At 34.9% G+C, this 14,644-nt stretch overlaps 1 protein-coding gene across 2 annotated transcripts in view; it reads left to right on the top strand.

The window, feature by feature from the left end:
* Positions 1-14,187, top strand: part of ATP9B (ATPase phospholipid transporting 9B (putative)) — a 177,416-nt gene extending 163,229 nt beyond the window's left edge. Inside the window, exons 20-29 of one of the 2 annotated variants that reach the window (XM_067290949.1) lie at positions 772-870; positions 3,136-3,225; positions 3,683-3,827; positions 4,182-4,246; positions 4,695-4,850; positions 5,036-5,100; positions 6,304-6,412; positions 9,349-9,406; positions 10,088-10,291; positions 13,773-14,187. In XM_067290949.1, coding sequence (XP_067147050.1) covers positions 772-870; positions 3,136-3,225; positions 3,683-3,827; positions 4,182-4,246; positions 4,695-4,850; positions 5,036-5,100; positions 6,304-6,412; positions 9,349-9,406; positions 10,088-10,291; positions 13,773-13,909 — 1,128 coding nt within the window. In that variant the 3' untranslated portion in view covers positions 13,910-14,187. Of the gene's footprint in view, positions 1-771; positions 871-3,135; positions 3,226-3,682; positions 3,828-4,181; positions 4,247-4,694; positions 4,851-5,035; positions 5,101-6,303; positions 6,413-9,348; positions 9,409-10,087; positions 10,292-13,772 lie in introns of those variants that run through there. The other variant, XM_067290950.1, reaches the window with a different exon arrangement.
* The last annotated feature ends 457 nt before the right edge of the window (positions 14,188-14,644 follow it).

Genomic DNA, 14,644 nt, shown 5'->3' with positions numbered 1-14,644 from the left:
TTAATCAAGTTGCAACTGTTAACTTATCTTGTAACTATCTAGTAATAACTGGTGCAGTCTGGTCATTCTTCCTTCGAGGGTCTGTTCTGTTTGGTCTGGGGCTCATGGTGTTTGATCCAGCATCCTTCAGTTTTTTTGGTGTTAAGGGGTTGAGGGAGAGGGAAGCTGTCTCTCTGTGAGAATAAATGGTTCCTCAACTTTATTTCTTGATCTTTAAGGAATGCCTTCACCCCAGTTTTGGATAGTCAGTGGGCAGGATCTCTTTGGAGTATTTGGGCTGATCTGCCACCAGGAGATGCTGTTTGCTAGTTTGGCTGCTGCTTTATGACAGATTCTCACTGGGATCGGATCAGACAGTTATTTTGCATGACTTTACTGAGCTGTTTCCTTAGTTATGTGTCTTGCAGTTGACTGCAACCTCTGTCTTTTGATCAAGATGGTATTCGGAAAGGCTTTTATGCTTTCTCTGTTGTTCAGTTCTCAGTGGGCTTCCACAGAGTTTCCCCTCATCCTCACGGAAATTGAGACACTGGTCCTTGTGAGAAGGGAAGGGGGATGGAAGCTGCTTGAAGTCAAAATAGTTTTCTTCTTTGTATGTTACTGTAGTAAAAACTCTTCCTTAGCTTTAGTTAAAAATGCACGCATCGGTATATTTTCACTGGTAATCTAATTGCATAGGGCACCAGAAAAAGGTGGGAGAGAGATGTCATTTAGATTTGGAGAACAGTCACGTTAGTATCAAACAGATTTAACTTTTAAATTATTTTGCAGATATGGATGTTAACAGGAGATAAACTGGAGACAGCAACTTGCATTGCCAAAAGTTCTCACTTAGTGTCTAGGACTCAAGATATCCATATTTTCAGACCTGTAAGTATAGTTCCAATTTTTTTTACTGGGTTCGTCAAAGGAGAGTTAGGCTAATACCAATGCTGCTTTATTTGTTGGCCACTTGTTGTAAAAGTTGATGTGTTATTGCAGTGGGTGTCATAATAACAGTCAGTAGAATAGTACTTAGATTAGGCCATTATTCATGGATCTAGAATTCTAAAGCATCACTTCTGTTTGAGGGGGTTTGCTTCCAGATGTGTTGATATTCTCCAGAAATATGTGCACCCATGATCGGGTGACCCAGGTTCTACCTCTGTTTTACATTCTTCATTTATACAATGGACGCAGAATTGCACCTCTAAAGAATGCTAGATAGAGGCCTATGTAACGTGCTGAGCCAGTAAGATATGGTAGTCTCCAGGAATTTAGGCTATCTGAATATGGTTCTTGCTTGCTCTAGCATCTCCATTAATATAGCTCTTCAGAATTAGGCAGACTTGCTTCTGAATTAAGCTGTGATGCCAAAGTCCACTGGATAGACATAGTTCAAATCAAAATCAGAAAATTAGAATTTTTTGTCTGTTATGATTTTCCAATAAATTATTTGCATTCTATTAACAGTCTAAGATAACTGATAGAGAAGTAAACTGAGTATCTGTTTCTGTACATTTTGGTTGTAATTGCATAGCATCAACTCCACTGAGTTCAAACAAAAATAAAGATTTTCCAGACATTGATTGATGCTGTGTGATCAGACATAACATGTCTGTGTTTGTTCTAAATGAACCACTTGCACCTACAGAAATAATTATTTGAATATAATTTACATGTAAATGTAGTTTCTTCTGAAGCATCAGAATGGCAAATTAGGCCCTGCAGACTACTATTTGCAATTAAATTATTAATGCTTCTGATAAAACTTCAGATCAATTTTTGTTGACCTTTCCATGTTGTAACACCACAAATTAAGTCTTCCTGAACAAAATCTATTTAGTATGAGTCAGATTTTTATTTTCATTACCTTGACTAGTAATAAGAGTTCAGCATAAAACTGTGTTAATTTAGAATACATGAAGTTTTAAATTAGTTAGAAAATAGACTTATAGCGAATTATTTCTGTGACTATATTAGTTGCAAAGAAATCACTAATAGATTAATGTAAGAAAGCACCAGGCACTTTAACACTCCTATTTTAAATATAAATTAGTAAATAAAGTGTTTACTACTTTGGCTTTCCAAAAATATGTATTTTTGATGCTCTTCCTTTTATACTTTTAAAATTCTCAGCTTCTTCATTTGCAGTGAAACGAATTGATGTGTTGTTCTAGAGATACTTAAAAAAAAAAAAAAAAAAGACTTCCTCTGTTAGCTGAAAAGTAGAATAGAGAGTGGGCAATTAGTGCTCATTAATATGTGCCAAGTGCTGACATATCTTAATCTCTGTAATGTGGAGAGATTATAGTGGGCCTATGCAATCCTTGACCCCTAACAGTTGGCAGAGTAGGAGCTTTCTCTTTACGTATTTAATTGTGGGGAAGGAAGAAAAAAATATGAATTCAGGTGGGTGTATGAGTTTTGCTGTTTGCAGGTGCATTTTAATATAATACAACTTACTGTCAGACCCTTCAAAATCTGATGATAGTGTAAATTTTTCATGTTCCATGTTCTAGTTCAAACCTTCCAAAATCCATCTGGTAACCTCTAAATCATTTTTTGCATTTCAGAGCTAGGCCTCTCTGTAACAACAGTAATGTAAGCAAAAGTTATATAAGATAATTCTTGTGTTGCGTCACTTGATCTTGAGTGCTTGCTCATGCAAGATCCAGAAGGATTACTGCTAGTGAGCATTTCTCTGTGCCTCTTGATTTCTCTACATCTGCTTTTCCAAACTGAAGGAACTATTAATATGAACATCTTTCATTATTCTAAGAATACATCTTACTGGTTAATAAACAGAGTCATTTTTTTCTCAATTTGGGTGCATTTTTCCTCTAGCCCTGCCAAGATGGAATTACTCAGGTCAGCTTGAATTTAAGATATTTTACAGTGCTGGAGTTTTTTTGGTTTGTTTTTTTTAGCCCTGGTTCACTTTGAGGAACCAATTAAGCTGTCTATACAGATTTTTCTTGTTTGAAGATTACTTTTTCCACTCCTTGTAGACACATTCCATGAGCATTGGACATGCATTAGGATAAAACACTAGTTGAATAATCAAGGCTTCCTGGGTTTGATTTTTCAAAATCTGATTTATTTAGGGAGGCTTTTTAAGAATATAACAAAATATTAAAAAAAAAAATTTTTAAGGTTACCACTCGAGGAGAGGCTCACTTAGAACTAAATGCCTTTAGAAGGAAGCATGACTGTGCCTTGGTGATATCTGGGGACTCACTTGAGGTAAGAGCTTGATTTCTGTCAAATTATATGTATGTGTACCTTTACGTCCAAAAATTAAAATATCAGTGTCTTCATGCACTTAAATCCTTTCCAACATTTGTCCATACTTTAAATTGTTCTTATGGTTACTGTCATTTTTCATTAAGGGCTAATTAGAGGATATGTGTGCTAGACAATCAAATTCTACTGGTTCTCTGGTCTTCTGTATAGTAACAGAATGAAATTTGTATACAATATGACCTAGTACTTTGTCTCTTCAGTTAACCCCGAAGAATGTTAACTAGCCAAAGGGAAGGGAGAGAATGTCAGTTTGCAATAAAAAGTCAGGAGACTGAGGGGGTCTCCCAGATGGATGTTGTGCAAGAAAAACTTCATAAGAGATTTTTTTGTGTGTGTGTTAGACTACATGCGGTGTTATTTAATCTTAAAAATACATGTAAAATGTATTTTTCCTTAGGTTTGTCTGAAGTACTATGAGCATGAATTTGTAGAGCTGGCCTGTCAGTGCCCTGCTGTAGTGTGCTGCCGATGTTCTCCCACCCAGAAAGCCCATATCGTGAAGCTGCTCCAACACCACACTGGAAAACGCACATGTGCAATAGGTAACCGTTGGCCCTATCTTCATGTGCAGTAGCTAAAATCTGTAATAAAGTTAAGCAATAGATGGCACCATTGAGAAGCAGTTGAAACAAAGCCAAAGGTGTCTTTATTAACAGCCGGGTATTACATAGCTGAATATTGCAACTGTTTTAAAGTAACAGAAAATACCATTACCTGAGAAAGGTGTGGTGATCTTTTTTTATTCCACAGGAAAAAAGCCTTGGTTGCTGAAGTCATTAGTCATAAACTGTAGATTAACTGTAAGAATTTAAAGGTATATAAGACATTGCTAAAATACTGTAAGGCCACGTGGGTGAAACCTCTGAAGAGCTGAATATTGCAGTGACATTTTCCAGGTGATGGAGGAAATGATGTCAGCATGATCCAAGCAGCCGACTGTGGAATTGGAATTGAAGGCAAGGTAATGTTACCAGGTTCATTGTCAAGTGTGTGACACGTGATAGTATAATAATATGAGATTAGAAGGTTTATTCTTAAACAGTAACTAATTCAATGTTTCTAATTAAAGTATGCTGTAAGATGATAGAAGAAACTTAATCTTTGAACTAATGCCGCCTTTGCTCCTATATCCTCTGCTTTATCTTTTAAAATATAAAACACAAGAAAGGCAGGAAACACTATAGTTATTTTCTGTGTGTATATGCATTTACAGGCAATTAAACTTATTTATTATAGCCACTGCATCCGAAAGCACATACAAAAAATTGCCCTTTGTGTCATGTTGCAGGGATGATTTCTGAAGCAGGAGCAAATTTTACTTTTTAAATAGATTATCATTTAGAATTTTGAAATTTGAACAGCATGTTCTACACTCATTTCATTTTTGGAATATTTTTGTTTTATTCCAGGAGGGAAAACAAGCCTCCCTAGCAGCTGACTTTTCTATCACCCAATTTAAACACATAGGTAGGCTGCTGATGGTACATGGTCGAAACAGTTACAAAAGATCAGCAGCACTTGGTCAATTTGTCATGCATCGAGGCCTTATTATTTCAACTATGCAGGTATTTAAAACTGTTTTCAGAATACTTGAATACCATGGCTCTCTTTGAAGTGTTATGAAATCTTAGTCAAGCTGTATTGTTAATTTTTTTCTTATTGTAATGTTTTGTATGTAGAATTATATTAAATATATATTTTACTGATGACTAAATAATATTTTTTTGTGTTGTTTGTTTGTTTGTTTTAGGCTGTATTTTCATCAGTCTTCTATTTTGCATCTGTTCCCTTGTACCAAGGATTCCTAATGGTAGGGTAAGTTTAAATTAACAGCTATGGTATCTGGTAATAGTTGTATAAAACACTTTTTTTTTTTTTTTTTTTTAATGCCTTGTAGTTGGTTTTGGCCTTATTTCTCGTATATTTATCATTGATATGCTAACAAGACCTGGAACGAGTCTAGAAAGAAAAAGTCAGACTCAGGTTGGCTATGCACTGCCTGTGGGGAAACATCATTTTAAGTTCTCTGGGAAGAGGGATCTGGTTAGCTTCAGTAGAAGGTATTGTATAGCCTTTAAGACATATGGGGTGAAAACAATGGAGGAAATCTCATAAATCAGTTTCAGCTGTTACACTGATTGCTATACAACCCTCAGTGAGAATCCCATGTTCTTCTGACTGTTAAAAACAGAGCTGAAGCTACTGGCTACGAAATTTCCTCTGAAAGGGCACTGCACCAAGTCTGCTCCATATGCTTCCGTTTTGCTGAATGTATGCAGAATTAGAAGCACCCTGGTCTTGTTGCAAAGCTGCTTTAGTAATACAGTTCCCCCAAGTCATGCAGCTGAGGTATATGCCTGTATTCATGCCTGGCCCTGTTCTCTTCCCCTTCTATCCTAACAGCTTCTTTTTATACTTCTTGTTTTACTTTATTTTAACAATAGCAACTTTAATCATAGCCAAATTAAGGTCTGATTACAACCAGCACTGCAGAGGCAAAGAGTAAATTCTTGTAAATAGTCGTGCTAGCCCCTAGGAAAGCACGTACTATGTGGCCTGCAAATATACAGCTGGCACGTGCATACTAAAATTCAGAGCCACTTGCTGAGCTGTTAAGACCTTTTCTCATCCACTTATACCATGATGTCAGGAACTTGTTTTTTCTTTAGTTTTCTTGGCATCTTTTGTGAATGAATTTAAATGCTAGGTCTTAGAACTGGTTGTAAAAATGCATAGCAAGTATGGTAACAGACAATAAGGTTGACTGATATATGCAGAAGAAAGAAATGCATTTATTATTTTCAAAATGCATAAAAGCTCAGTAACTTCTCACAATTGGCAGCTCTCATAAGCCCAAGACCAGACTGCATTTGCAAAGCTATATTGGTAAGCCACCTCAGTACTGGGTGGAAGAACCAGTTTAACTCCATTATTTTTGAAAGAATAACTGAACTCAATAGATCAGTTTGACATTTTTCTACTATGCAATTTTAATTTATGTGCTTTCCCTACACTTAGGTATGCAACCATATATACTATGTTTCCAGTCTTCTCCCTAGTATTGGATCAGGATGTGAAACCAGAAATGGCATTGCTATATCCAGAACTTTATAAGGATCTCACGAAGGTATGAATGTCCTTGGTGCTCAGATATGAACATGTGTTCAAATCTCTGGTGTCCAAAGATATCATAACTGTAAATTCTTGCAATCATTTTCTTAAGGTATTCCAGGCAAGACAGATGCAAAACTAATGTAATGCAGACTCCTGTGTTATAAAAATAATCCACAAGACCAAATGTTTTGCTCAGCTTTATTAATATAGCTGTTAATAAGTCAACAATGGCTGGACTAAAATAATTCAAACATGAAAGTATATTGATATAAAAGTTGCTTTCAATCTGGCTGCAGCATCTCTGATGTGGAGGTTTTTTAAGCTTACTCTTTCACAACTCCTTTTCCTTTTTAACTGGTATATTAATTTGTAGATTTATATTTTCCTATCCCACAGAAATCACTACTGACCTTTCCAAAAGCAGGCTGACTTTGTTTAAAAAAATGTATACATATGTGTGTGTGTATATGTAAAATATAATAAATAAGGGCCATTGATAACCAAAATGTCTTAACTGAATTGTCTGTAGTTACTGCTTTCTTTGTTTGCACACATCTGCAAACAGTAGAAGTGTATCATTTCTTTGCCCACAAAAGTGAATCAAATCTCAAGATTTTTGTTTTCATAAGCTGTTTTAAAAATGCTTCTGCTCCTTTTTAAACTGTGGTCCCAGAACAGTTGCAATCCAAGGTAAAACCAAAAAGAAAGCCTTTCTAGACACTTTAGATTCTTTGAAGACATGTTTAAAAACTCAGAAGCAGACTTGAGTAGAAGAGGGACCAAATTTTCCAGAGCTTTGTAATTTGAATTTTATTAAATTAGCCATTAGCTATGTTAGTCTGTGAGATCTTTTCTGGGAGATCTTGATTCTATTTCTCCTCTTCAGAACCTTTAAATGTTTCTTTATATGTCTATGAGACTTAAGCCTATGACTAATCCCAAGAAAGCTTGGCCTCACAGCTGCTAAAAGTAGTACCTTGCCTGTGGAAACCTGCTGATGGGACCTGGAAGTATCATATTTCCAAAGACAGAAATTAACCTGTACTCTGAAAGTGCCTGGGATGGGTAGATGAATACAGACTAAGTTTTTGTTTAGGCTTAAATGACAGTTCTTGGAAAAATTCAAATGATTTTACTTTCTTGGCTTAGATTGTACCTGTATGAATCTTAGATAAGTAGAACCCAATCCTCTTCAGAAGAAAAAGAATTGGGAATGTGGAGAAACTGGGGAGTGCTGTTCAGTGTATTGTTCTGGGGCAAAAGATGATTATGGAACAATTATGGATGAGTAGTACAAAAAGTTATGTGCTTTACACAAGCTACATTTGACTTCACTATTACCATGTGATCTTATTTTGGATGTTTATTATAAGAACTTGTGATCATGCAGCATTAGTGAACTATGTTAGTGAACACTATGAAGCATATTTTCAGCACATCCCTTTTCAAATTATGGGCTCTAAATGCAAATCTCTACCAATGCTATTCAGCTAGTGTTACTCAAACACACATTGACATGGGCTAGAATGGCATTCCTAGGGCTTGTTTTCTTTTCTGGGCTATGCTAGTGCTGAAAAAGCTCTTTGGAGTTTAAAAGAAAAAAGGTATATTGCCACAAGTCATTGACACACTTTCTCTGTTGCAGGAACAGGAGAAAATAAGCAAAGTTCAGAAAAGCAGGTGTGGTCACATACCCTGGAGGACACAGTGATTCAGTATTGCTGTTACTGTGTCTCCTATGGAGTTATAGCTAGGAATACAGAGATGAAAACTGAAAAGGAAGTACCAGCAAGAGGGCTCCCTACTTCTGTCTGAAAATGGTTCACTGCCTTATGTGCAGCATTTGCTAGATGCTCAGGAGTGTATTTACCCTTTGTAGTTTCATAAAAGTGAACCAAAACTCTTATTTCACAAATCTCATTAATTAGGAGCTGTGGTGTAAGGTGGAAGCAGTGCCCAGTACTCAAAGGAAAATAAGTAGACACTCACAGAGGGAGTGGGAAAAAAAAAAGTAATGTTTCTTTTTCCCTTGTACCAGAAATTTTTCCTATTTAATATGTCACCAGCATTCTAGACTACATTCAGAATTAGGAAAATGCCTTTAGCAGCTCATCATTAACTGTATGTATCCAGAAAATGTGAAGTATTTCACTTCATCTATAGTGAAGTAATAGAGCAAGTTAATTAATCACTTTCTACAGCTGCAATGTTTCTGAAGCACATTTCTTTGCAATGGTCTGATTCTCACCTATTCTGGCATGATCATTTCTTCTGTGATAAAATGGCTACTTTCTTTGCCATCTTTTCCTTTTAAATGCTTATCTCTGACTCTGCTGCAGTTCTAATGTATTTCATCAATACTTTCACAGGGTGCAAGGATCATATGCACATGTGCAACAATTATTGATTTATGCATATGATTCAAACTATAGTTTATTTACTATCACAATAGGATGACAATATTTGGTAACAGCTACTTACAGAAATCTTAAAATAGTGGTCATGTTAATTCTACAAATGCAGATAGCTTATCTGATATTCAGAAGTGACTAGTAAAAACAGTTTTGCTTGAGGTTTAGGTCAGTAGGTACAGAATGTTATTTTTCTTGATGAATACATTTGAATAAGGAGATAAAAACATTTTAAATTAAAAAATAATAATTTCATTGTAATTATCCATCTGAAAAATAGCTATAGCATTGCAAGCTCAAATTTAGATTTTTCTATTTAAGGCCTTAACTGTCCTACCCCAGATTTTGGCTTCATGTGATTTCTACACAAGTTTGTAATGATGAATCATAAAAACAATAGAACCTTTTTAGCCTATATCAATTGAAGGAGTGCTTACGTACTTATATATTTGTGTCTCTAGTGCCTAGCTACTTAAAAATATATGAATCAAGTAGGTTTTTTAAATTGTGTTTAACTATCCTCTCTCATTTGCCTTAGGGAAGATCTTTGTCGTTTAAGACCTTCCTCATCTGGGTTTTAATCAGTATTTACCAAGGTAGGAGAGATTCTTAATTTTACTGAACTGAGAATTTTTTGTCTGCTATTAACAGTATTGTTTTTCAGCTGCAGGTTGAATTCCCAAAGCTTAACATTTCATCAACAGTTATATATATTGCTTTCTGTTTATCTCGTAAATCGATATTCCTGTAGTGTGCCAGGCCTATTCACAATGCAGTGTGGGTTGGTGTTTTTATTGGTGCATGTCGCCTAAAAAAGGACATGTTTTTAATTAAATGCTAATGCGGAAAAATTTTAATGAGTGCTTATCACATTGCATACGCTTACACAGTAGTTTTCTTTCATGGAATGACAGAAGTACTGTTGAAGAAATCTGAATTATGTAATCAGTTAAAAGTAATTACACTTTCAACGATCTCTCATTTATTTGTAGCACTAGACAAAATGAGGTTAATTAACGGTTCATCAGATATATTGTACTAAAAAGGTGTTTAATTCTAATAGTTTTATTTCTTTACTGTTTGACTTCCGTTGTTCTGTTTCACCCACAAAGTACAGTATGACTGCTATTCTCTTACAAAGTTCAGTGTTGTTACCTTATAAAAATTAAGAGAAAGCTTTCATAATAAGCAATAAAATGTTCAGTGTGCAGTTGTGGAAGATGGTACACTAAAATTTCATTGCACTGTATATTTTTAACTTTGTGTGCCTTTTCTAGGTGGTATTCTGATGTATGGAGCCCTGCTGCTTTTTGAATCTGAATTTGTACATGTTGTTGCCATTTCCTTCACTGCCCTAATCTTGACTGAGCTCTTGATGGTTGCACTGACCATACGAACATGGCACTGGTTAATGGTGGTGGCTGAATTCCTCAGTCTTGGCTGCTATGTGGCCTCTCTTGCATTTCTAAATGAATACTTTGGTGAGTAATAGTAAAAGTATTTTGGCAAAGAACTGTGCTTTATGACTTACTGTCTTACTGTTTTTCTCATTTGGCATTATGAGTGTTACGCTTTGTGAAATACAGCTTTCTCCATAAGGAATATGACTACAACTTGAAACTAGACTTATTTCCTGTTGGGTTAAAATGTTTTCTTGTCCTGTTTTCTCAGGATTTGACAGATTTTTTTTTCCTGTTAATATGATTTATCTAGGTGATAAACTTTACTCAAGCCATACATGTTTTCCCTCCTTCTCTGTCTGATCTTCCAGCAGCAATCCAAACTGCTTATCTTAAATTGGCTTTGAGATTTGCACTACTGAAATGGATATGATTTAATAAAAATTAATCTTCAGGATTCTTCAGGATCTTTCACCAAGTTGATAAACTATTTTGTTTGCTCCAAGGAACCAGACCAAGTGGATCTCATTAGATCTAACCCAAAAGCTTAAAAGAGCTTACATATCGCTTAATTAGAGAGTGTGGCAGAAGGCTATTAGGATATTTTATTTAAGAAACATTCAATTTCATAATTATATTAAGCTTATATTAAGTTTTGCTTTGTTTGAAATTGCAGTATGTCATACTGTCTTATGGTTCTAATTGTTCATAAAAGAACTCTATTCTTAGTTCACAAGATAAAAGGAGGGAGCAAATTTTAACTGCAAGTCGTAACAGTCAAGGATCTGAGCATCAAAATAAACTCTGGCCAACTGCACTAAGACTTTTTTTTTAAATCAAGTTATCCTTCAGTGAAATGGGTATCTCAGCCATAGTGTGATTTTTACAGATGTAATTTACAGAAACATACAGAACAATTTTGATTATGCCTCACAAGGAATAGAATCCAGCTCCTCCCCTATGTTCTCCAGGAACTGATGAGCAAACTGCTCTTCTTAAATTATCACTTCTTATAATAAAATTAAATGTTACATGCTAGTTTCTAGGACTCTGAGTTCTGCTTTCACTCACTCATGTCCCATGTATTCAATGCTAGGGAAGTGTTATTACACTATATATTTTTTTTTATAAACAGTAAATGCTTCAATGCCTGTCTCAGGTGTTTTGTTACTTTCCAGATTTCAGGAGAGTCTAATTTTAGTGAAAAAACAAGCCTGCTGGTTTTGATACTTGTATTACGCATTCCTTCAGGTTTTCCAGAGTTTCCTTTCTCTCTGGTTTTGTTTCTCTGACACTGATATACAGAGAGTTTAATAGAGAGTATTGGGTTGATTCCTGAATCTCCGCACTCAGATTGCAAATGAAAGGAACAAGCAAGAACAGGTACAAGTACTCTCTTTGGTCCAAGCTTCCAGTAACTTCTCATAAAACAGAATTTGCTGCTTCACCTCTGTAAGTCTTCAGTATTGGTAACAGCCAGTCCCTGCATCCTTTGTAGGTATTGCTCAGTGAGAACAGCGGTGTTCACAGGTGTGTGAAAACATGGAGACCGTCCATTTCTCAAAAACCTTCCTGTAAAGGGGAGTGCGTTGTTATCTCCATGTGTTTGCTAGTCAAGTCTGACCAAATGAATAACAAAACAGTTACCTGGTTTCTTACGGCTTGCGGATTTGACTTCTGTATTTTTCATCTTCACTGAAGAGTATTTTAAAGGCACTAAAAAGGCTGCAATTGCATGGACTGTTGTAGAGGCATATTGTACTGTGTATTGTTTACTAGCCCATCTGAGAAAACATGTTTGTTAGGCTCGCTTCTGCTTAATGCTTTACTCTTACTTAATCTGTCAAATTATAATTTTGTGTGTGTGGAGAGCCTCTTTTGTATATGCAAAGTAATATAAACCTAAGTGATGGACCTTTGCAATTCAGGGTCTAGAAAAACTTCCTTGTATCAGGGAAAATAATCCAGTCCAATAGTGGCTTGATTTTACAGGCAAATAAACTATTTCTTTCTATAATTTCACTTCTTTTGAACAACATCATCAGCTCTCAAAAGAAATGATACCATGAGTATGACAACTCAGATTAGGAAGACGAATGCTTCGTACTACCCCACATCTCTGACTCATGGAAGTAAATCATTTTTTTAGGTTTTTATTTGAGTTAATTGCATAGAATGGCCTGCTTAGACACATCCCTAAGACATGTTATATAGTCTTTTAGTATGTCAAAGCCGTTTTAGGCAAAAACTGTATACCAAATTTAAATACTGAAATCTAATATACAAAGTATGTATTAATGAGCAGAATTGGAGCAGTAAAGCATTTCTTTTACTGCATCTTTCTGAAGTGAATTTTCATTGATGTCTAAAGCTTTGAGTTCTAATTAGGTTGCTTATACAGTAAATTATACTGTGAAGTCAAGAGATGTACGAAAACTGGCTACTTACATTTTTAAAACATGATCACATATAGTATCTTTCTATTTTCAAAATGTTGTTTTGCTTTATCTGTAATTTGAGATAATTCAGATCCTCATATGAGAGGTGATAATATTTCAGTTAAGGCTAACATCTTTCTCATTGCCTTTTTGTGTAGCTAATCTTCTGCCTGATTTTTTTCATGTAACTTTCCTATTTTCTATAAATCTATCCCTTCATTTTCCTTTTCCTTCTTTATGAAACAGGTATAGGCAGAGTGTCTTTTGGAGCTTTCTTAGGTAGGTGGAGTTTAACTTTTCTTGAAGATCAAAAAAAAATCTTTGAAAATTTATTGAATAGTAAATCATTCAATATATACAATTGTAAATAATAGAAAAGCAGAGAAAATTATTCTTTGGATTATCTGGGTTCTGGGATCTTTTCATGATATTTAACTTCAATCTGACCATTGTAAATATGGTCAGAAAATTTCAGCAGCAAGTGTAGGACATTACCATCCTCTTTAATGTTTTTCAGAAAAAACAGCTTTCGGCTGTGGTTCATGGCAATATAACTAAAATAAGTAAATTAAATTAATTTTCTCTTAATTTTGAGGATATATTTTAATCTCTAAAGTTTTAAGAAACATTCAGCTTAGTTATTGTGCCTGTTTCACACAAAAATAAACAATCTGAATGTGGAATAAGGCATCTAATATGGTAGCAGAATTTCTAATTGGGAGCTTGTATTATAGTGGGTAAAAAAAATTCTTAGTTGTAGAAATATAAATAAGCTGGCTTACCTTTTAATATGAAAAAGTCATGCTATTACACTGAGATCCTGTTTCTCCTAAAATTTTGTGTTGCAAAGCAGTTTAAAGAGCATAAAGGGACAATGAAGTCCCTGTCTAGAAAAAATAGATTAGTCAGTCGACAAAAATAAAATGCTAAGCTTGACTGTCTCTCTTTGTGTTCCAAATAACCAGTTGTTTGTTTGTTTATTTATTTATTTTAATTTTTTTTGCATGGTCTTAAACAATGGCATAAGCAAACAATTAAGTGAGATTTATTGACTTTGCACCATGGAAGTCCCAGCTTCCATGTTATCAGCTCCCATTATTTATTTTCCTTTTTTATTTCTGCAGATGTTGCCTTTATCACAACTGTGACCTTCCTGTGGAAAGTGTCAGCAATCACTGTTGTAAGCTGTCTTCCACTTTACATTCTCAAGTACTTGAAGCGCAAATTTTCTCCTCCAAGTTACTCCAAGCTTACCTCGTAAAAGTGAACATATTCCTATGGTTTTTCACACATGCCAGTCTACATATTGCACATTCACTGTGCTTTTGTGTCTATAGATTTATGGTGGACTAACAAAATAAAAGTCAAAAGTAATAGAGTGAATGGAGCACAAAAAGAGGAAACAGCTGACAGATACTATAACAGAGAAGTACACTAATAAGACTACCAGAAATAAACTACATTTTCTTCATGTTGGTTTTTTTTTACTTTCAGTCGCTATGATTATAAAATAAAATTGAATTTTCTTTGAGTTGACAATGCTTCTGAATGATTTCATTGCTACTGTAAAGGAATTTTTCCTATTGCACTAATCTTCTGCAAGTTGAACTGAAAGCTGCTTTAATTATTACATAACTTCCTAATGAATTCAAGTCCTTTCCTTTAATGTTTATATATAGAAAAGTTCATTCCTCCATACTTACTGTAACAAACCTAGTAGCTGTAAATGCCATTGTCTGTATTAGCTGCTAAATATTATTCATCATCAGACATTGATTAATATGCACTATTTGAATTATGTACAGATGCCTGCATAGCACAGTATTACTTTAGGAGCTGTTGTCCTTTTCTGTACTCTCCATTTCTGGCATCAGTAAATATAACAGATCTGTGATGTTGACAGCAGTTCTTTAAATGCACATTAAAGCCAGGTTGCACAAAATCTGTTCAAAAAATTAAATGATAAAAAATTTCTGTACATAATTCCACTGCACCT

The sequence above is a fragment of the Apteryx mantelli genome, chromosome 2, assembly GCF_036417845.1.
Source record: "Apteryx mantelli isolate bAptMan1 chromosome 2, bAptMan1.hap1, whole genome shotgun sequence".
In the NCBI taxonomy this organism is placed as follows: domain Eukaryota; kingdom Metazoa; phylum Chordata; class Aves; order Apterygiformes; family Apterygidae; genus Apteryx; species Apteryx mantelli.
Note: the sequence above shows the minus strand (reverse complement) of the source record. Positions and strands in the feature narration are given on the sequence as shown.